At 42.1% G+C, this 22,618-nt stretch overlaps 1 protein-coding gene across 9 annotated transcripts in view; it reads left to right on the forward strand.

Moving 5' to 3' along the window:
* The window catches only part of CLIP1 (CAP-Gly domain containing linker protein 1), a 149,700-nt gene that overhangs the window by 77,813 nt on the left and 49,269 nt on the right, over positions 1 to 22,618 (forward strand). For 8 of the 9 annotated variants that reach the window (XM_039471897.2, XM_039471899.2, XM_039471902.2 and 5 more), the window contains 7 exons: positions 3,150 to 4,094; positions 7,813 to 7,929; positions 9,981 to 10,038; positions 10,900 to 10,983; positions 11,866 to 12,022; positions 16,754 to 16,919; positions 17,018 to 17,233. In XM_039471897.2, the coding sequence (XP_039327831.2) occupies positions 3,150 to 4,094; positions 7,813 to 7,929; positions 9,981 to 10,038; positions 10,900 to 10,983; positions 11,866 to 12,022; positions 16,754 to 16,919; positions 17,018 to 17,233 (1,743 nt within the window). Of the gene's footprint in view, positions 1 to 3,149; positions 4,095 to 7,812; positions 7,930 to 9,980; positions 10,039 to 10,899; positions 10,984 to 11,865; positions 12,023 to 16,753; positions 16,920 to 17,017; positions 17,234 to 19,760; positions 22,029 to 22,618 lie in introns of all 9 variants that reach the window. The other variant, XM_039471903.2, reaches the window with a different exon arrangement.

A 22,618-nucleotide genomic window follows, 5' to 3' on the forward strand; every position in this document is an offset into this window, starting at 1 on the left:
AAGCACTTTAGAATTCTGTTTAGCCGATAAATCCAGTTTCCAAAGAGTGTGCTTGGTGCTGTAGAGATGTGAGCAAGAATAAAAATGATTTCTGACTTAATTTATGGTCTTGAACTAGTGGGAGAAGCAGACATACACAGAGTTTTGAATGAGGGCAGATTTTGGGAAATGAAAAATAAATTGCTATACTTTATAGGAAAATGCCATGGAACGTAAAATCACATTATTATTTATTATTTTTACTTGGCATTTTTCTGTACCTGTTTTGTTGTAACTAAGAATCATTGCCCTATTGGGTTTAATGTATTTATGCTATAGACCTTGTAGCAATGAGGTTTGTTAATGTTTTGTATTTTTTAGCAAATTCTATCAGATCCTGATAGGTTTATTAATGTTTTGTATGTCATTTTGAGGTAACAAACTCTTGGACTCTTCCCTCCCCAGAAAATCAGCTGTAAATGAATTAACATCTTTTAACCTGAGGAGTCTATAACTATGAAGCACAACAGTTATAATCAGCTCTGTAATATTTAATTTTATTTGCTTTGATTGTGCAGTTTTGGAGACCCCCAGTGCTTGCTTTTCCTCTTCTCTTGTGAACATTGTAATCTTTATTGGTGTCACAGCCTGTAGGTGGGCAGAGGAAATGAAAGAAGCATATCTGTTATTTTCTGTCTCAAAGAAAGGCAGTATGGGAGAGGAGTCTTAAATTCAGAGGAATTTTTAAACATTATTTTGTATAAATAAAATAAAAACAAAAATAAAAATAAATTTAAAGAAAAAAAAGAGAAAAAAACATTTTTTTGTAGACATGAGGTTCTTTCTATGTTGCCCAGGCTGATCTTGAACTACTGGCCTCAAGTGATCCTCCTGCCTTGACCTCCCAAAGCACTAGGATTATAGCCATGTACCACCTCTCCTGGCCAGTCAGAGGAGTTTTGATCCTTGAAAGTTTGGACTCACTGCTGTTTTAAAATTATTTTGTTTCCTTTCATTTCCTAGATTAGTCTGAGTTTTTATGCTGGAAGCTATTTTCCACATATCCTATGTGCTAAATGGATTGCATAGCAGGTAGCAGAGGGAAATAAATTTCTAGCAATGAAGGGACAAGGTTAAGAAAGTGTTTTTCTAGCCCTGGGGTATTTATTTAAAAGAAGAAAATTCTTGGGTACTACCCCAGAGCTCAGATAGAATCAAAGTATGTGGGAATAGGTAGAAACTTGTACTTTAGTCGTCCATTCCGGGTGATTCATGTACGTACTAATGTCTGAGAACCACTGGGTTAGGGGGTTAGAGGAAGATGTTTCCATCAAAATGCCGATAGAATTATAAAATCTAAAAAGGGGAATTTGTGTAACATTCTTATGTATTATTGCAGGTAAGTAATCATTCTTACTTTGTGTTTTAATAAAATGATTAGTAGGCTGGGCATGGTGGCTCACGCCTATAATCCCAGCACTTTGGGAGGCCGAGGCAGGCAGGTCACTGGCTGTGATCACTGGCTGGTTCGACACCAGCCTGACCAACATGGTGAAACCCCATCTCTACTAAAAATACAAAAATTAGCCAGGCATGGTGGTATGCACCTGTAATCCTAGCTACTTGGAAGGCTGAGGTAGGAGGCAGGAGAATCGCTTAAACCTGGGAGGCAAAGCTTTCAGTGAGCTGAGGTCACACCATTACACTGCAACCTGGGCGAAAAAAGCAAAACTCTGTCTCAAAAAAAAAAAAAAAAAAGATTAGTACATAGTACATTAATTATTCATTTTTCAACTGAAGCTTTCATTCTACATTGAAACATTTGACAGGTAATTTTAGACCTTTAATGCAAGTGCTATCCAATGGAAGTATAATGCAAGCCACATATATACAATTTATAATTTTCTGGTACTCACATTACTTTTTTGTAAGTCACAAGTGAAATTAGTTTTAATGATATATTTTATGTAAACTGATATATCCAAAATATCATTTAATGTAATCAATATAAACATTATAAACAAGATATTTTAAACATTTTAAAATATAATTTTTTTTCCCCCCCAAGAGGCAGGGTTTGCTCTGTCTCCCAGGCTGGAGTGCAGTGGTGCAATCACAGCTCACTATAGCCTCAATCTCCTGGACTCAAGCGATCCTCCTGCCTTAGCTTCCCAAGTTGCTGTTACCACAGGCAGGTACTACCATGCCTGACTAATTTTTTATTTTTTGCAGAGATGGGGTCTTGCTATGTTGTTCAGACTGATCTTGAACCCCTGGCCTCAAGTGATCCTTCTGCCTCAGCCTCCTGGAGTGCTGAGATTACAGGCGTGAGCCACTCTGCTTGGCCCACAAGACATGTTGTGTTCCTTTTTTCTAAGTCTTCAAAATCTGATGTATATTTTACCCTTAAACCACACCTCACTTCAGGTTAACCACATCTCAAGTGCCCTGTGGCCATGAGTGAGTAACAGTTAATGTTCCGATGGCACAGTTCTGTAAGATCACTTCCATGAAATGGATAAGCATTTATGCAGCCTGGATGAAGTGGGGTAGAACAAACTGGCAAAATAAGGAAATGGTGTCTTTCAGGAGGCAGATATATCTGAGAACTTTGAAACTTAACTGTTTCTTTTAACTTACCAGTTAATGGGTATTTCTCTGATTTAAGCTTCTTCAGAATTGGAGCTACCAAATTGGACTTAAGCCATTACCACAAATAGAAATATGTATTAACCTGTAAACATTCATAATTGTTTGCTGCCTGAAATGGGATAGTTATTAAATATCTTCAGTGTTACAGAAAATCGTCAGACCAGGCTCAGTGGCTCATGTCTGTAATCCCAGCATTTTGGGAGTCCAGGGCGGGTGAATCACCTGAGGTCAGGAATTCAAGACCAGCTTGACCAACATGGTAAAACCCTATCTCTATTAAAAATGCAAAATTTAGCCAGGTGTTGTGGCATGTGCTTGTAATCCCAGCTACTTGGGAGGCTGAGATAGGAGAATTGCCTGAACCAGGGAGGCGGAGGTTGCAGTGAACCAAGATTACACCATTGTACTCTAGCCTGGGCAACAAGAGCGAAACTCCATCTTGGGGAAAAAAAGAAAAAAGAAATTGTCAGTGACTTGTTATTTAAATGATCTTTTCTTCTTTGGACTGCTGTTAATAGGTGGCTACAGTTTCAGAAAAGTCGCGTATAATGGAACTGGAGAAAGACCTAGCATTGAGAGTACAAGAAGTAGCTGAGCTCCGAAGAAGGCTAGAGTCCAATAAGCCTGCTGGGGATGTGGATATGTCACTTTCCCTTTTACAAGAGATAAGCTCTTTGCAAGAAAAGTTAGAAGTCTCTCGTACTGACCACCAGCGAGAAATAACTTCACTGAAGGAGCATTTTGGAGCACGGGAAGAAACTCATCAGAAGGAGATAAAGGCTCTGTATACTGCCACGGAAAAGCTCTCCAAAGAGAACGAGTCATTGAAAAGCAAGCTCGAGCATGCCAACAAAGAGAACTCAGATGTGATAGCCCTGTGGAAGTCCAAACTGGAGACTGCCATCGCATCCCACCAGCAGGCGATGGAAGAACTGAAGATATCTTTCAGCAAAGGTCTTGGAACAGAGACGGCAGAATTTGCTGAGCTAAAAACACAAATAGAGAAAATAAGACTAGATTACCAACACGAAATAGAAAATTTGCAGAATCAACAAGAATCTGAACGGTCTGCTCATGCTAAAGAGATGGAAGCCCTGAGGGCTAAACTGATGAAAGTCATTAAAGAAAAGGAGAACAGCCTGGAAGCCATCAAGTCGAAACTGGACAAAGCAGAAGACCAGCATCTCGTAGAAATGGAAGAGACGTTAAACAAATTACAGGAAGCTGAAATAAAGGTAAAGGAGCTAGAGGTACTGCAAGCCAAATGCAATGAACAAACCAAGGTTATTGATAATTTTACATCACAGCTCAAGGCTACCGAAGAAAAGCTCTTGGATCTTGATGCACTTCGGAAAGCCGGTTCCGAAGGTAAATCGGAAATTGAGAAACTTAGACAGCAGCTTGAGGCAGCTGAGAAACAGATTAAACATTTAGAGATTGAAAAGAATGCTGAAAGTAGCAAGGTTTGTATTGACATCCTCCATTTTTTTCTTTTCCATTTGTTACTCTTCTTTTGCATTGTTACTTTTGAGTTGAGGTCATTCATCTTCCAAATTGCCGATTTAATTAAATTGCTTGATGTCCCCAGTTGAGTATAGTGTAGTATATTCTGAGTATGGTTTCATCTGAGGAGATTAGAGAAAATAATGGCTTAACCACGTGAATTTATTTTGGTTGCCTATTATCTGGGTACCTTATCTGTTAATCTCTGGGCTATGCTATGACCTCTTCTTTAAGCTTAGCTCCAGACTATATTCTAGTTAAAATAGAGAATGCCCTAACACTGTGGTGTTAAGATGAATGAATGAATGAACAGAAACTTAAAAGATCGTCATCTAGATGACTATTCTTTGGGTTAAGTTAAAAAAAAAAAAGATTGACTGGGCGCAGTGGTTAATACCAGTAATCCCAGCACTTTGGGAGGCTAGAGTGGGTGGATCACCTGAGATCAGGAGTTTGAGACCTGCCTGGCCAACATGATGAAACCACATCTCTACTAAAAATACAAAATTAGCTGGGCATGGTGGTGGATGTCTGTAATCCCAGCTACCTGGGAGGCTGAGGCAGGAGAATCTCTAGAACCTGGGAGGTGGAGGTTGCAGTGAGCTGAGATTATGTCACTGCACTCCAGCCTCGATGACAGATCGAGACTCTGTATTAAAAAAGAAAAGAAAAGAAAAGAAACTTAAAAGATCATCTCCTCCTTTCCTAACCATATACGCTCAGGTGCCACATAATGATGTTTCAATCAACAGTGGACCACATAAACGAAGGTGGTTCCATAAGACTATAATATGGTATCTTTACCTTTTGCATGTTTAAATATGCTTCGATACACAAATACTCAGCATTGTGTTATAGTTGCCTGCAGTGTTCAGTACAGTAACATGTTCTACAGGTTTATAGTCTTGGAACAGGTAGCTGTACCAGGTAGCTCAGGTGTGTAGTAGGCTATACCTTCTAGGTGTGTGTAAGTACACCCTATGATGTCCACACGACAGTGGAATTGCCTAGTAATGCATTTCTCAGAAGGTATCTTGGTTCTTTTAAGCAATGCATGACTGTAATTGCCTTATCTATAGGGTTATGTATAAAAACAGAATGTGAGCTCAATGCTTCTTGACTATTAAAATTAACATGTTGGCCAGGCGAGGTGGTCATACCTGTAATCTCAGCACTTTGGGAGGCCGAGGCAAGTGGATCACTTGAGGTCAGGAGTTAGAGTCCAGCCTGGCCCCTCTCTACTAAAAATACAAAAATTAGGCGTGGTGGTATGCGCCTGTAGTCCCAGCTACTCGGGAGGCTGAGGCATGAGAATCTCTTGAACCCAGGAGGCAGAGGTTGCAGTGAGCTGAGATTGTGCCACTGAGTGACAGAGCAAAACTCGATCTCCAACAAAAACAAAAACAAAAAAGCATGCTGTGCTAAATAACATTCACAGCAAAATTAAGGATAAGAGCCTGGAGCACTTTGCATGGCAGAAAAACTCTTTGGAGTTTTTTCTATGGCACAATGAGAATACAATCTGTCCCCTCCTCTACTGGGGGAAATACTGAACAAGTATGCATTTGGTCAAGGCTTAGGAAATTACATGAAACATTTGCCAGCTGCATTCCTTACTAACTAGCCTTGTTAAATGTCATTTTTATTTTTAAGGGTGGTTCAAGGAATTCTTTCGCAGTCCTGCTGCTAGTTGTGGTACTGGTATTGATGCTGAATGTTCTGAGCTTTTTGTGGGAGAAGCTGCTCTCTTGGCAAAGAAGGAAGGGTTGTAATAGTTAAATGGGGTGAGGTGAGGACTGACAAACAGCAGAAAATTGCTAACTAACCATAGTTGAGATGACAAACTGGTTACAGGAAATTTTTCTCAAATCTCCTCATGTGGTACCAAAATACTAATCAAAACACAAAAATTAATTAGATAATATTTAGCTAATGTTTAGTTTTTCACATCAAGATTTCATGAAAGCCAAGTTCTAATGACTGTTGTCCAGTGGACTTTTTTTTTTTTGAGACAGATTATCACTGTGTCACCCAGGCTGGACTGCAGTGGTGCAATCTCGGCTCACTTTAAGCTCCGCCTTCCAGGTTCAAGCGACTCTCCTGCCTCAGCCTTTTGAGTAGCCAGGATTACAGGCATCCGCCACCATACCGGGCTAATTTTTGTATTTTTAGTAGAGACAGGGTTTCACCATGTTGGCCAGGCTGGTCTCGAACTCCTGACCTCACGTGATCCACCTGTCTCGGCCTCCCAAAGTGCTGGGATTACAGCCTTGAGCTGTCCAGCCCGGCCTGTCCAGTGGATTTTTAAATTTCATTTTTATTTAAGTGTTGAAATACTTTAAGCATATACAAAAATAGAGAAAATAATGTAGCCCACATATATTCCATTCCCATCTTAAGGTTTTTGTTTTATTTATTTATTTTTTAAGACAGAGTCTCGCTCGGTTGCCCTTACTGCAACCTCTGCCTCCCAGGCTCAAGGGATTCTCCTGCCTCAGCCTCCTGAGTAGCTGGGATCATAAGCACGTGCCACCACACCTGGTTAATTTAAATATTTTTAGTAGAGTCAGGCCATGTTGGCCAGGCTGTTCTTGAACTGCTGACCTCAGGTGAGGTCTGCCTGCCTTGGCTTCCCAGAGTGCTGGGATTACAGGTATAAGCCACCGCGTCCGGCCTTAAGGTTTTTAAAGTCTAGGAAATGAAATTACTCAAGTAGCTCATTTAGAAAGTAAGCATCCATACCTTCTGCTTCAGATCATGCTGATATAAGTAGTCTATTTTGACTATAAAAATAGCCGCTGGGCACAGTGGCTCACACCTCTAATCCTAGCACTTTGAGAGGCCAAGACAAGAGGATTGCTTGAGTCCAGGAGTTTGAGACCAGCCTGGGCAACATGGTGAGACCCCCTCTCTCTCTCTCTCTTTTTTTTTTTTTTTTTTTTCTTTTGAGACAGGGTCTCACTCTGTCACTCACACTGGAGTGCACTGGCGCAGTCTCAGCTCACCACAACAGCCACCTCACAGGCTCAAGCGATTCGTCTGCCTCAGCCTCCCGAGTAGCTGTAATTACAAGCGCACACCACCACGCCCAGCTAATTTTTGTATTTTTAGTAGAGATGGGGTTTTGCCGTGTTGGCCAGGCTGGTCTCGAACTCCTGACCTCAAATGATCCACCCGCCTCGGCCTCCTAAAGTGCTGGGATTACAGGCATGAACCACCAATCCTGGCCAGAGACCCCATCTGAAAAAAATTTTTTTAAACATTAGCTGTGGCGGCATGTGCCTATAATCCCTGCTGCTTATGAGGCTGGTGCTAGAGGATCAGTTGAACCCAGGAGTTCAAAGTTGCAGTGATCCATGATCACGCCACTGCACTCCAGCCAGGGTAACAGGGGAGACTCTGTCTCAAAAAAAAAAAAAAAAATAGCCACTAGAAAATCATATATAGAACTGATTGTTCAAGAAGTTGTTGACCTCTTAGAATTAAACACCAATAAGATAAGATTAAAACAAAAAACAGCAACAAAAAGAATTAAAAACCAACACCAAATTTGTTGTATTCCTTTCAGTTTTGTTTTGTTATGTTGCTCATAAATTTTTTACGTTTTTTTTTTCTTCTCATTCTTTTTTGTTTTCCTTTTGTTCATTTACTTCTATGCCATGTAACTCCGTGTGTTAGGCTAGTAGCATTACCAAAGAGCTCCAGGGGAGAGAGCTAAAGCTTACTAACCTTCAGGAAAATTTGAGTGAAGTCAGTCAAGTGAAAGAGACTTTGGAAAAAGAACTTCAGATTTTGGTAAGTACCTCTTGGGAATCTGAATCTCAGGGTTTCTGGCCACTTCCTGTTTTAAAAAAAATCCTCCAGTAAGAAATATTGTAGTTGTTTGCCTTCTCTTTCTAAGTGTTGATTCAGCTTGAGTGTATTACTTACTGGCTGGTAGATAATTGTCCCTCCAGGGGAGTCAGATCAAACCCAAACTAACAGCCAAGGTAGGTATTATTATTATTTTTTTTTAATCTATCCCTTTGCCTCTATTAATGCACTGCTTGGAATGTTATTGACTACTTAGTTTTGCTAAACGCAGAGCCCTTCCAAGTTATGCATCAAACACAGTTAGGTTTCATATTGAATGAGGCACCTAAACTGTGCTTTCTCCTACTTGATCTGTGAGTCTCAGGGCAGCAGTCGTCCTGGGCCATCGGCGCCCTCCTTCGGTGAGACAGAATGCTTGCCGTCTAATCAAACAAATTCAAAGAAATCTAACTCAGTTTATTCCACCTCAGAAAATTACCTTCCCTTTCATTTTTTCTAGTTCCTTAATCTCAAGTTGTATGACATATATATGTATATATTTTACCTTTTCTCAACTTAGTTCCTTCCTACTTGCCTCCTGCACTTTAAAACCAAGTTTAAACAAGGCTGATATTCACAAAGGGTGCCAAGAGTGCCCACCCACGCACCATGGAAAGAAAAGCCAGAGGCTTATGGAGAAACTAGATAAGAGGCACATGATCCGCGAAGGGTCGGCTGTCTCAGGTCCTCCACGTCCCTTCCCATTACCCATTCATTACACTTCTATGCTATTAACAGTGTGAATAAAAATGTATGGCTCTTTCTTTCCTTTCTTTTCTTTTCTTTTCTTCCTGTCTTTCTTTCCTTCCTTCCCTCCCTCCCTCCCTTCGTTTCTGTTCTTTGTTTTCCTTTTCCTTTTCCTTTTCCTTCTTTTCTTTTCTTTCTTCCTTCCTTTCTTTCTCTTTTGTCCAGGCTGGAGTTACAGTGGTGCTATCTTGGCTCACTGCAACCTCCGCCTCTCAGGTTCAAGAGATTCTCCTGCCTCTGCCTCCTGAGTAGCTGGGCTTACAGGTGCACACCACCACACCTGGCTAATTTTCATATTTTTAATATAGATGGGGTTCCACCACGTTGGCCAGGCTGGTCTCATACTCCTGACCTCAAGTGATCCACCCATCTCAGCCTCCCAAAGTGCTGGGATTACAAGCGTGAGCCATCGCACCCAGCTTGATGTCCTTTAAGAAAATGTTTTAAGTTCATCATTTCTCTGCCCTCCTTCCAAAGCTTTTAGGAAACCTTGCCTTTTTTACCCCCCTAAGTTAGAATATCCTTCCGTATATCTTAGGACAAGACATGCTACCTTGAGTGTGACTGTGGGAATGCACAGGGGGCAGCCTGTGGGCTGGGATACACTGTGGCTCCTGCGCCATCTTTTCATAATCCCAGCTAGTTAGAAATACCCATGTAACAATCCTCTTGATGTAGCTAGCTCAAAGTTCATCTCAGGACAACTAGGAGAATGATTTTTAACTTGGCCTATTGTCATGTTTAGAAAAGAAGTCCTTGAACAGTAAGTGACTGATGGGCCTTTTCAGTTTAAAAAGTAGCGATACCGACCTAGATTCAAGATATTAGACTCAGATTACTCTCAGAAATAACAAATTTCAGAGCTTTCTTCACCATCTCAGGCAGATTTCTGAAGAGAAGCACTGCTGTTTGAGGGGTAGCAACTTGAAGCATACACGTGCACCATGTGTATACACACACGTGCATGTACTTCCCTAGGTATGAACATGCCTACGGGTGCATGCAGGTGATGCCTTCCCATGCGTGCACACACACACATGCAAACTGCACTGATTTGTGTGTATCCATGCACATGTGTATGACCCACATGTGGTAGTGATTGGCATCACGTGTTTCATATATATTAGTTTTAATAAAACAAGACCAGCAACGAAAAGTCGATAGTATTGTAGTTATAATTGATAGAAACTCTTTATCTTTACAATGTGAAATCTTTCTGTTCAGAATCTCTGGTTCTTTTTCTTTAGAAAGAAAAGTTTGCTGAAGCTTCGGAGGAGGCAGTCTCCGTTCAGAGAAGTATGCAAGGTACGTCTTACTAGAGCTTGCGTAGATCGCTTTAAAGAATATCGTACTCTTAAACTGGAGCTGGCCTGTGGAGTGCACAGAGTAGACGCTGCCTGTAGCCTAATTTCACTCTCCTGGGAGTTCCTGCCATGCTCAGAAATACTGGCTTCCATTGGTTTCCTGAAGCCTCAAACTCCCAATTAATTTTTTCTTCTTCTGGCTTAAGGCTTGTTCTGCATTACAATGTAAATATTCGGCCGGGCGCGGTGGCTCAAGCCTTTAATCCCAGCACTTTGGGAGGCCGAGGCGGGTGGATCATGAGGTCGAGAGATCGAGACCATCCTGGTCAACATGGTGAAACCCCGTCTCTACTAAAAATACAAAAAAAAAAAAAAAACAAACAAAAAAACTAGCTGGGCGTGGTGGCGCGTGCCTGTAATCCCAGCTACTCAGGAGGCTGAGGCAGGAGAATTGCCTGAGCCCAGGAGGCGGAGGTTGCGGTGAGCCGAGATCGCGCCATTGCACTCCAGCCTGGGTAACAAGAGCGAAACTCTGTCTCAAAAAAAAAAAAAAAAAAAAAAAAAAAAAAAAGTAAATATTCTTGGGAAGAGTGTTATTTATGCTTTCATCATTAATAGCTTTATTGAGTTTTAACTGGAAGTGGAAAAGAGATGAGTGGAAAGGGCCTGATGCCTCTCAAGTACAGATTTGGGGAGGCCAGAGAGAGCGGCAGACCTGCTTTTTTCAGGATGCACCTAGCAGTGTGATTTGGAAGGAGATTTTTTAGTATTCCTGTGTTCTCAGATCTCTTGAGCATATGATTGGATCCAGATAGCTTATAAAATATGAAGCTTATTAAACTTCTAACTTTATCCTAAATAGAAACTGTAAATAAGTTACACCAAAAGGAGGAACAGTTTACCAAGCTGTCTTCTGACTTGGAGAAGCTGAGAGAAAACTTAGCAGGTAAGAAGACATCTCTGGTGACTAAACATTAAATACAGGCTTCCTCATATTTGAGACAGTTGTAGGATGTTACATAACAAATGTGCTATTCAAGCGTAGCCTCTTTACTCATTATGGTGACATAAAAACATGACGAAATACTTGTTTGAGATCTGTAACCTACACCCAGTCCTCTTTGCTCTGTTTTCACGAGAGCCAGAATCTGCCGCATTTCACCACTCCCACTGTTATCCTTGCTCCAAGCCAATGGCTGTCTTTCACCTGAACTACCATAACAGCTGACCACCTGGGCTCACTGCCGCTGCCCGTGCCTGCTTCAGTCTGTTCTCCACACCACAGCCAGAGCAATCCTTTTAATATGAAGTCAGATCATGTTGCTTCTCTGCTCGAGATCATCCAGCAGCTCCCATCCCACACAGGGAAAGAGCTGTGGTCCTTACCATGATCAGGCCCTATTACCTCTCGGATTTCATCTGGGACCCCCGTTCCCTGCTCATTCCACTCCAGCCACCTCAGCCTCTTTGCTCGTGCTTGGACGTGTCAGGCGTGTTCCTGCCACAGAGCCTGTGTGCTTACTTTTCCCTGTGCCCTCACTTCCTTCAGGTTTTCCCGTCCATGTCACCACCTCAGGGAAGTGCCGTCTAAGATGCTAACCTTCTTCCCAGCTCCTTTCCCTGCATTGATTTTTCTTCCTGTTAGCACTTAATTAATTCTACGATTTCTTTCCTTTATCTTTCTGATTGTCTGCCTTCTTCACTAGAATGTGCTTTTTATGAGGACAGGAATTGCTTTGTGAAAATATTACCAGAGCAAGGATGCACTCGGTCAGTGTTTGTTGATTATGACACAGCCGTGCTATTCTCTTTTTCTCTATATATTTAGATATGGAGGCAAAATTTAGAGAGAAAGATGAGCGAGAAGAGCAGCTGATAAAGGCAAAGGAAAAACTGGAAAATGACATTGCAGAAATAATGAAGATGTCAGGAGATAACTCTTCTCAGCTGATGAAAATGAATGATGAATTACGTCTGAAAGAAAGGTATAGGTGACTGTTGATTAGAGTGCCCACCTTAGGCTCTGTGGGAAGGTCTAGGTGGGAGGGAAGACAAATGTTTAGGATTATTACGTTTTAAAATCTCCCATCTCTGTTCCTTTCTATTATTACCTCATTGTGTCCTTGAATAAACTATTTAACCTTCTAAAATGGGTTTTACTTATCTTATCAAGAACAACGGAATTAAGGAATACAATATTATTTATAGACCATTTGGTGACTTGTAAAGAAAAGATAATAAGGCTGGGCGCAGTGGCTCATGCCTATAATCCCAGCACTTTGGGAGGCCAAGGTGGGTGAATCATTTGAGGTAAAGAGTTCGAGGCTAGCCTGGCCAACATGGTGAAACCTTGTCTCTGTTAAAAATACAAAAATTGTGGCCGGGCGCGGTGGCTCAAGCCTGTAATCCCAGCACTTTGGGAGGCCAAGGCGGGTGGATCACGAGGTCAAGAGATCGAGACCGTCCTGGTCAACATGGTGAAACCCCGTCTCTACCAAAAATACAAAAAATTAGCTGGGCATGGTGGCGTGTGCCTGTAATCCCAGCTACTCAGGAGGCTGACGCAGGAGAATTGCCTGAACCCAGCAGGTGGAGGTTGCGGTGAGCCGAGATCGCGCCATTGCACTCCAGCCTGGATAACGAGCAAAACTCCGTCTAAAAAAAAACAAAAACAAAAACAAAAATTAGCTGGATATAGTGGTGTCTGCCTGTAATCCCAGCTACTCAGGAGGCTGAGATGAGAAAATCACTTGAACCCAGGAGGTGGAGGTTGCAGTGAACTGTGATTGTGCCACTGCACTACACCCTGGGCAACAGAGCAACATTCTATCTAAAAAGAAAGAAGAAAAAAGAAAAGGCAGTAGTTCACTAATGGCAATAATATCTTTTACAGGCAGTTAAAAATATTTTTAACTTTTTTTTTTTGAGATAGAGTCTCATTCTGTTGCCCAGGCTAGAGTGCAATGGCTTAATCTCTGCTTGCTGCAGCCTCCACCTCCCAGGTTCAAGTGATCTTTCTGCCTCAGCCTCCCAAGTAGCTGGGATTACAGGTGTGTGCCACCATACCCAGCTGATTTTTATATTTATAGTTGAGACAGGGTTTCACTATGTTGGCCAGGCTGGTCTTGAACTCCTGACCTCAAATGATCTGCCCGCCTCGGCCTCCCAAAGTGCTGGAATTACAGACGTGAGACACCATGCCTGACCTTAACTTATTTTAATGGGAAGCACATATTACCTATCACTGTGGGCTGTGCATTATGCTAACAGCTTTCTAATTCTTATCATTATCCTATGAGGTGAGAGGAGGTGAATTTAGCATTTTTCCCATTCTAATGAAAAACAGGCCAGGCACGGTGGCTCACCCCTGTAATCCCAGCAATTTGGAAGGCTAACGTGGGCAGATCACCTGAGGTCAGGAGTACAAGACCTGCCTGACCAACATGGAGAAACCTCATCTCTACTAAAAATACAAAATTAGTTGGGTGTGGTGGTGCATGCCTAAAATCCCAGCTACTCAGGAGGCTGAGGCAGGAGAATGACTTGAACCCGGGGAGAGGTGGAGGTTGTAGTAAGCCAAGATCGCGCCATTGCACTCCAGCCTAGGCAACAAGAGCAAAACTCCATCTCATAGAAAAAGAAAAAGAGGCTGGGCATGGTGGCTCACGCCTGTAATCCCAGCACTTTGGGAGGCCGAGGCAGGCGGATTGCCTGAGGTCAGCAGTTTGAGACCAGCCTGGCCAACACAGTGAAACCCTATTGCTACTAAAAATACAAAAATTAACCAGTTGTGGTGGCGCACACCCGGGATCTCAGCTACTTGGGAGGCTGATACAGGAGAATCACTTGAACCCAGGAGGTGGAGGTTGCCAGGAGTGAGCCAGGATCATGCCAGTGCACTCCAGCCTTGGCAACAGAGTTAGACTCCATCTCAAAGAAATAAATAAGGTCAAGGGTGGTGGCTCACACCTGTAATCTCAGCACTTTGGGAGGCTGAGGCAGGTGGATCATCTGAGGTCAGGAGTTTGAGACCAGACTGACTGACACAGAGAAACCCTTTCTCTACTAAAAATACAAAATTAGCTGGACGTGGTGGCGCATGCCTGTTATCCCAGCTACTTGGGAGGCTGAGGTAGGAGAATCACTTGAACCTGGGAGGCAGAGTTGCAGTAAGTTGAGATCACGCCATTGCACTCTAGCCTGGACAACAAGAGTGAAACTCTGTCTCAAAAAAAAATAATAATAATAAAATTAAAATTAAAAAATAAGGAATGGGCTGGGCGTGGTGGCTCAAGCCTGTAATCCCAGCACTTTGGGAGGCCGAGGTGGGTGAATCACAAGGTCGAGAGATCGAGACCAACCTGGTCAACATGGTGAAACCCCATCTCTACTAAAAATACAAAAAATTAGCTGGGCATGGTGGCATGTGCCTGCAATCCCAGCTACTCAGGAGGCTGAGGCAGGAGAATTGCCTGAACCCAGGAGACGGAGGTTGCGGTGAGCCGAGATCGCCCCATTGCACTCCAGCCTGGGTAACAAGAGCGAAGCTCCGTCTCAAAAAAAAAAAAAAAAAAAAAAAAAAATAAGGAAGGGAGGGAGAGAAGCAGGGAGGAAGGGAAACTGAGGCTAACTGGGGTTAAGCCTGATGTTTCAGATCTGGGCAGTCTGGTCCCAGAGCCCTTCCTGCTCTTAATAACTGCATTGTACTTCCTCAGTGCTCAAGTTTCTTCTGTCTTAATATCTGTTCTTGTCTTTATTCTGGAATTTTGTTGCTTTGATCTTTTTCTTTTAATAGCTGTCATATAAAAATCAAATAATTTATAAGGCAAAGATTTATAAATGAAGTCTGTACGCATTAGACTTCTACTTAAAAGTGTTAATATCTGCAAAGTTCTTTTTTGTTGTGTGTGTGTGTTTTTTTTTTTTTTTTTTTTTTTTTTTGAGAGAGAGTGAGTCTCGCTCTGTCACCCAGGTTGGAGTGCAATGGCACACGATCTCTGCTCACTGCAACCTTTGCCTCCTGGGTTCAAGTGATTCTCCTGCCTCAGCCTCCCGAGTAGCTGAGAATACAGGCACCCATCACCACACCCAGCTAATTTTTTGTATTTTTAGTAGAGATAGAGTTTCACCATGTTTGCCAGGCTGATCTCGAACTCTTGACCTCGTGATTCTCTCATGTTGGCCTCCCAAAGTGCTGGGATTACAGGCATGAGCCTCTGCACCTGGCTGCAAAGTTCTATTTATTAATATATCCAACCTTTCACCCCACACAATTCAGTCAGTGCTGAGTGGTGGCCAGGCCTTAGTTGGACAACTGTGGTCAAACTTGCCTTGAGGTGGTGCCCCGGCACAGGTGGTGGTGGCTCGGTGCCTTCAAGAAGCTCCATTTTATAGGTGTTTTGTGAATGTAAAATCTCGAATTACCCCCAAGTTTCCCTCGTGTATCTGTGATTCATCTGAGAGTCTGTTTTCTAGGTCAGTGTCCCATATTTTATAAGTATATTTTTGTTCAACCACATGATCTCTTTAAGGTAAAACTTTGAGTTATTTATTGTGATTTTTGTATCTTCTGTTCTTCAGAAGTACTAGAATGATTTTTTGGTAATCTAGTATGCTAAAATTTTTAAAAGCCCCATTTCCTTTATTTGTTTTTAATTGAGACGGAGTCTCGCTTTGTTGCCCAGGCTGGACTGCAGTGGCTCAATCTCGGCTCATTGCAACCTCACTCTATCAGAGTCAACCAGTTCTCCTGCCTCAGCCTCCTGAGTAACTGGGATTACAAGCATGTAATCCTGTAATCCAGGTGCCACCACACCTGGCTAATTTTTGTATTTTTAGTAGAGATGGGGTTTCGCCATGTTGACCAGGCTGGTCTCGAACTCCTGAACTTAAGTGATCCACTTGTCTCAGCCTCCCAGGGTACTGGGATTATAGGCATGAGCCACCATGCCTGCCTTCAGTTCCTTTAATATGTTTATTATTTACCCTTTTTTTTTGTTTTTTTGATCTATTGACATAAAATAGTAAACCTTCACAATTATAGTAGTTGTTACTCTAAATAATTACTTATCATAATTGGTAAAATGATTCTTTTTGTTTTGTTTTGTTTTTAAAGATGGGGTTTCACCATGATGGCCATGCTAGTCTTGAACTCCTGACCTCAGGTGATCCACCCACCTCGGCCTCCCAAAGTGCTAGGATTATAGGCGTTAACCACTGCGCCCAGCTGGTAAAATGATTCTTTAGGCAAAGCTTTAAAAATTTTTTTGCCTATTTTAGATGTTATTAATTACACATAACTTTTAAAAATCATTAATATAGGCTGGGTGCCATGCCTCACAACCTATAATCTCAGGTCTTTGGAAGGTTAAGGTGGGTGGATCACCTGAGGTCAGGAGTTTGAGACCAGCCTGGCCACCATGGTGAAACCTACTAAAAGTACAAAAATTAGCTGGGCATGGTGGCAGGTACCCCCTAGCTATTCAGGAAGTTGAGGCAGGAGAATTGCTTGAGCCAGGGAGGCGGAGGTTGCAGTGAGCCGAGATTGCACCACTGCACTCCAGCCTGGGTGACAAGAGTGAGACTCTGTTTCAAAATAAAAAATTAAAATTGAAAATTATTAATACAATGGTTATTAATAGGATATATTAATATAAATCTTAAATTTAAAACATTCTTATGAAAAATTTGACATCTTGTATCTAAACTTTTTCTAGATATGTAGAAGAATTACAGCTCAAACTTACAAAGGCTAATGAAAATGCAAGTTTTCTGCAAAAAAGTATTGAGGATGTGACTCTCAAAGCTGAACAGAACCAGCAAGAAGCAGCTAAAAAGCACGAGGAAGAAAAGAAAGAATTGGAGAAGAAATTGTTGGACCTGGTAAGGAGAGCCTCAGTGGGCCTGTTTGCTGGCAAGGAAGGCAAGGGGCAGTACACATATGGCTGGATGACTCATTCCCTCACTTGGGGTCTCTGCAGGAAAAGAAGATGGAAACGAGCCACAACCAGTGTCAGGATCTGAAAGCCAGGTATGAGAAAGCCACTTCCGAGACAAAAACCAAGCATGAAGAAATCCTACAGAACCTCCAGAAGACGCTGCTGGACACAGAGGGCAAGCTGAAGGCTGCACAAGAGGAGAGCGGTGGCTTGCTGCAGGAGCTGCAGGAGCTGAGAAAGCAAGCTGATAAAGCCAAAGTACGCGACGGGAGAGAATTGCCTTATGCTGTAGCTTGCCTGAGCTCTTTGTCAAAGCAGGAAGGGTGCTTAGAAAGCAGCAGTCAGTGGGACAAGTTAAGGTGGCCTCTATAAATGTTACTCTTCTCAGTGCATGGCAGGGTGGCGCATTATGTTTCCTGTGGCTTCAAGTGTTTTGTGCCAGCTGCTGTTCCTTCTGAGGGTCAGTGATGGCTGCAGGTCTTTACTGGAATGGACGGTGCAGCTGTCACCCCGTGCCACCTGTTTCCCAGCTGTCACAAAGGTTCTGACGCTGCCTGAGCTCTGCTTGCCTGCTTCTTGCTCTAATCTTGGCCATGCTTGTTGCTGCCTTGCACTAGGTTAGGAGAGAAATTGCAATAAAGCAAGAGGCAGAGCTCACATGAAGCAAGCGAGCAAGGAATCAGGACGAGAGAGAGCCTGGTTGGAGGAACAGAGCTCTTCTAGGAAGAGTTAAAATTGAGAAATTACAGAGGGGCTTTTATGTGTCCCCAGGAAGGTACCGTGAGCTTATTGACAAGGAAGCTGGATTCAAGGGCAGGGAGGAAACATCCTGTTAGTAGATAGAGCAGAACTCCATACGTTGGATTTTATTTTATGATTTCAGGATTGTATCTGTCCCCAATACATATATTTTTCTTTTTTTCTTTTTAAGAGAATGGAGTCTTGCTATGTTGCCCAGGCTGGTCTCGAACTCCTGGGCTCAAGCAGGCCTCCCACTTCAGCCTCTTAAAGTGTTGGGATTACAGGTGCGAGCCACCACGCCTGGCCTGCCCAGTGTATTTTGTGACTCTGGTAACTTCATGAAGTTCAACCTTCCCACAATTTAACCTTTTATTGCTCAAAGGAAAGTAAAGATTCATTTTTATTTATTTTTAATGTGTTATAGGAGTTTAGTAGAAATGAAAAAAGAGCATGCATAGGACTTGAAACCAATCCCATGAAAAACCTTCTGCTAACTAAGTGGACATGACATGGTATGTATGTGCCATGCGTGTCATCTGCGAAACCCATATTCTCCCTCTTCTACACGCTGATAGTTGAGGATTTCTCTTCTTTCTCTGAAATACCTCCAGTTCTATGTGCCATTTAACACTAGATATAATTCCCAGATATTTTGTCTTTGTGCTTTCTTTTATCTGGGAAGACTTCAGATTTTTTTTTTTTTTGTATTGCCTTTTAAAATGTTGCAGACTGAGCAAATCACAGCATTCTATAACTGTTTTAAGGTTTCCTCAGTTTTTTTGTTTGTTTTTGGAGACAGTCTTACTCTGTCACTTGAACCTGGGAGGCAGAGGTTGCAGTCAGCCAAGATCATGCCACTTCCCTCCAGCCTGGGCCACAGAGTGAGACTCTTGTCTCCAATAAATAAATAAATAAATAAGTAAATTTTAAATTTGTTATATTTTAATTACAAATTTAGCTCTTCATGCACTCACCACATTTCAGGTGCTCAGTAGTCATATGATCACCACTATGCAAGTGCAGATAAGAACATTTATATCAGCCGGCACGGTGGCTCACGGCTGTAATCCCAGCACTTTGGGAGGCCGAGGCAGGTGGATCACTTGAGGTCAGGAGGGAGACCAGCCTGGCCAATGTGGTGAAACCCTGTCTCTCTACTAAAAACAAACAAATTAGTTGGACATGGTGGCAGGCATCTGTAATCCCAGCTACTCGTGAGGTTGAGGCAGGAGAGTAGCTTGAACCTGGGAGGTGGATGTTGCAGTGAGCTGAGATCACACCATTGCACTCCAGCCTAGACAGTAGAGCGAGACACAGTCTCAAAAAAAAATAAATAAATAAATAAAATAAAATGTGTATCATTGCAGAAAGTTCCGGATAGCACTAGCACTAGTATAGACACTGTGGTCAAATTATCTTATAACTCTGTAAATTAAAAAAAAAACAAAAACAAAAACACTATTTATTATAGTTATCAAAGCCTAGAATTTAGGCTAGTTTTTATGTTTTTATGTGACATTTGGACTAAATCACTCTCAGCCCCGTGGCTGCCCTTACGTAAGGTCCTGTGGTACGTTTGGAAGGCAATAGTTTTTTGTTGTTGTTGTTAGGCCCCTTCCATTTTTCATTAAAATATACTGACTTTATGTACTTCTTTTAATTGTATTTTTAAAAATTCTTCTATGAATCCTTTCTGCATTCAAAATAATTAGATAATTGGAATGGCAGGAAAGAATCTTATGCCCTGATACCAAAATCAAGCTACTATTTTTATCTTCTAGGTAGCTACTGGGAATAATTTCACAAGTTGTTTCAAAGATAAAATAAACTAGCAGATATGGAAGCACTTTGCAAAGCTACACTTTTGAATTATCTTTTGTGGGCTCTGTTTTGTTTCTTTCCCTTGTTATTCAGATAGTTTCTATAAAGTTATTGTAGAAATTTTAAAGCTTTTATCATTTAAGTTACATTAAGTTATTTGGGCTTGCATTTGTCTGCTTGATTTCATTTTTGTTTCCATTCTTTTCATCTTCTGTTTCTGTAGTCGCTAACTTATTTGTTAACATCAGCCAAAAAAGAAATTGAACTAATGACAGAAGAGCTGAGGGGTCTGAAATCAGAGAAGCAGCTTCTTTCGCAGGAGGGAAATGATTTAAAGTTAGAAAACGGTTCACTTTTATCCAAGTTTGTAGAATTGGAGGCCAAAATAGCTTTACTTCAGGGAGACCAGCAGAAACTGTGGTCAGTGAATGAAACTCTTAATTTAGAAAAGGAGAAATTCTTAGAAGAAAAGCAAGATGCTGAAAAGCTTTATGAGCAAGAACATCTCAGTAAAGAAGCTTTGGCTGTTGAGAGGGAGAAACTGCTTAAAGAAATCAACATAGCACAGGAAGAACTCTTGAAGATAAATGTGGAAAATGACTCTCTGAAAGCTTCTAAGGTGAGCATGCAGGCCCTCATCGAAGAACTCCAGCTGAGCAAAGATAATTTGATTGCTAAGAGTAAGAAGGACCAGGAAGAAAAAGATCACCTGGAGGACCAGGTCAAGAAACTTATTACCGAAAACTTCATCTTGGCCAAGGATAAGGATGACATCATTCAGAAGCTTCAAAGCTCTTATGAGGAGCTAGTCAAAGATCAGAAAACTTTGGTACAGGAGATTGAAGATATCACAGCTGAGAAAAAGTCAGCTTTAGAGAAACTGTCCAATCTCGATAACACATGCATGTCCTTAAAGGTAGAACGAGATAATATTCTTCAGAACAACAGAGATCTGCAGTTAGAGAAGGACATGCTGCTTCAAGATCAGGAAAAGCTGAATGCCAGCCTCCAGGCTGCCCTCCAGGTCAAACAGCTGCTCCGCTCAGAAGCCAGTGGGCTCTGCTTACAGCTGGATGATGCCAGCAAGGCCTTGAGGAAGGCAGAGCTGGAGAACATGCAACTCCAGGCCACAAACACAAGCCTCACGAAGCTCTTGGAGGAAATTAAGGCCAGCCGGGCAGTCACAGACTCCGAGTGCATCCAGCTTCTGCATGAGAAAGAAACTTTGGCTGCCTCCGAGAGAAGGCTCTTGGCAGAGAAAGAGGAACTTTTAAGTGAAAACAGAATCATCACTGAAAAACTCCACAAATGCGCAGAAGAGGCTGCCCATACTGAGATGAGCCTGAATGAGAAGATCACTTACCTGACTTCTGAGAAGGAGATGGCTTCTCAGAAAATGACTAAACTTAAAAAGCAGCAGGATAGTCTCTTGAAAGAAAAATCCGCACTGGAAACACAAAATGGAGTTTTACTTGCAGAGAGAGAGGATTCCATCAAAGCCATAGGAGACCTCAAAAGGCAATATGATCAAGAGTCTGCAAACAGAAGGATAATTGTGCATGAGAAAATGAAACTCCTTGGTAATATTGATGCTCTGAAGAAGGAGCTTCAAGAGAGAAAAAAGGAAAACCAAGAACTAGTGGCCAGCAAGTGCGACCTGTCTTTGATGCTGAAAGAGGCTCAAAATGCCAAAAAGAATCTAGAAAAAGAACACACTCACATATTGCAAGCAAAGGAAAGTTTGGATGCTGAACTTAACACGTGTTGTTCTGAGAAGAAGATTTTGCTGAGAGATGGCTTGACCCTGCAAGAAGAGTGTCAGAAATTAAGCGAGGAGATCCAGGAAATGCAGCAGTCCTTAATCCTGGAAAAGGAAGCCAGAGCAAAGGAGAATGAGTCATCCTTGTATGAAAACAATAAACTTCATGGGAGGATGGTGCTCCTGGAGCAGGAGGTGGGGGAGTTAAGAGTGTGTATTGAGGAGCTGGAGTCCCAGAAGTTTGCGCTACTCCAAGAGAAGACCAAATTGGAGCAAGAAGTGGCAGTGATCATTGAGGAGAAGGAACTGTTGACTGCAGAAGCAGTTCAACTCGCTGCCCATATAAAGACTCTGAAAAGCGATTTTGCTGCCATGTCCAAATCCAAGGCAGAACTGCAGGAACTGCACAGTTGCCTCACCAAGATTCTGGATGACCTTCAGCTTAACCACGAGGTGACCCTGGCCGAAAAAGCCCAGGTGATGCAAGACAACCAGAACCTCTTGGCTGAGAAAAATGAAATGATGCTGGAAAAGGATGAGCTCCTGAAGGAGAAGGAAACCCTGGCAGAAAGCTATTTCATCCTTCAGAAAGAGATCAGTCAGTTGGCCAAAACCAACAGCCATATTTCAGCCAATCTCCTAGAATCTCAAAATGAAAACCGTACTTTGAGGAAAGACAAGAGCAAGCTTACCCTTAAAATTAGAGAGCTCGAGACTCTTCATTCACTTACGGTAAAGTGAGAAGTCAAGTGTTGAGCACCCAGACTGCTTACTAACACTGTGCACTAACTCAAGTGGCGTAGGTCATCTTTCTTCGTTTCTGCTCAGGGAAATCCACCTCATTAAGTCAGTTGCTTATATGTTTCAAGCTGTTTGTTACAGTCTGAAAGGGAGATTTTTTTTTTTTTTTTTTGAGATGGAGTTTTGCTCTTTTTCTCAGGCTGGAGTGCAATGGCATGATTTCAGCTCACCATAACCTCTGCCTCTGAAAGGGAGATTTTTTTTTTTTTTTTTTTTTTTAAACCTAATATCTCATTGCAGTAGTCTCTCCCCATTTGAAAAAATTGCAAACTGTGAATAAAAAGGATTTATTTTTAAATTTAACGAGAAACTTTGTGAAAAAGTTAACTGTGGTTTCTTTTCTTTTTTTTTTTTTTTTTTGAGACAGAGTTTCGCTGTTGTTACCCAGGCTGGAGTGCAATGGGGCGATCTCGGCTTACCGCAACCTCCGCCTCCTGGGTTCAGGCAGTTCTCCTGCCTCAGCCTCCTGAGTAGCTGGGATTACAGGCTCGCGCCACCATGCCCAGCTAATTTTTTGTATT

This window comes from Saimiri boliviensis, chromosome 7, assembly GCF_048565385.1.
Source record: "Saimiri boliviensis isolate mSaiBol1 chromosome 7, mSaiBol1.pri, whole genome shotgun sequence".
NCBI lineage: Eukaryota > Metazoa > Chordata > Mammalia > Primates > Cebidae > Saimiri > Saimiri boliviensis.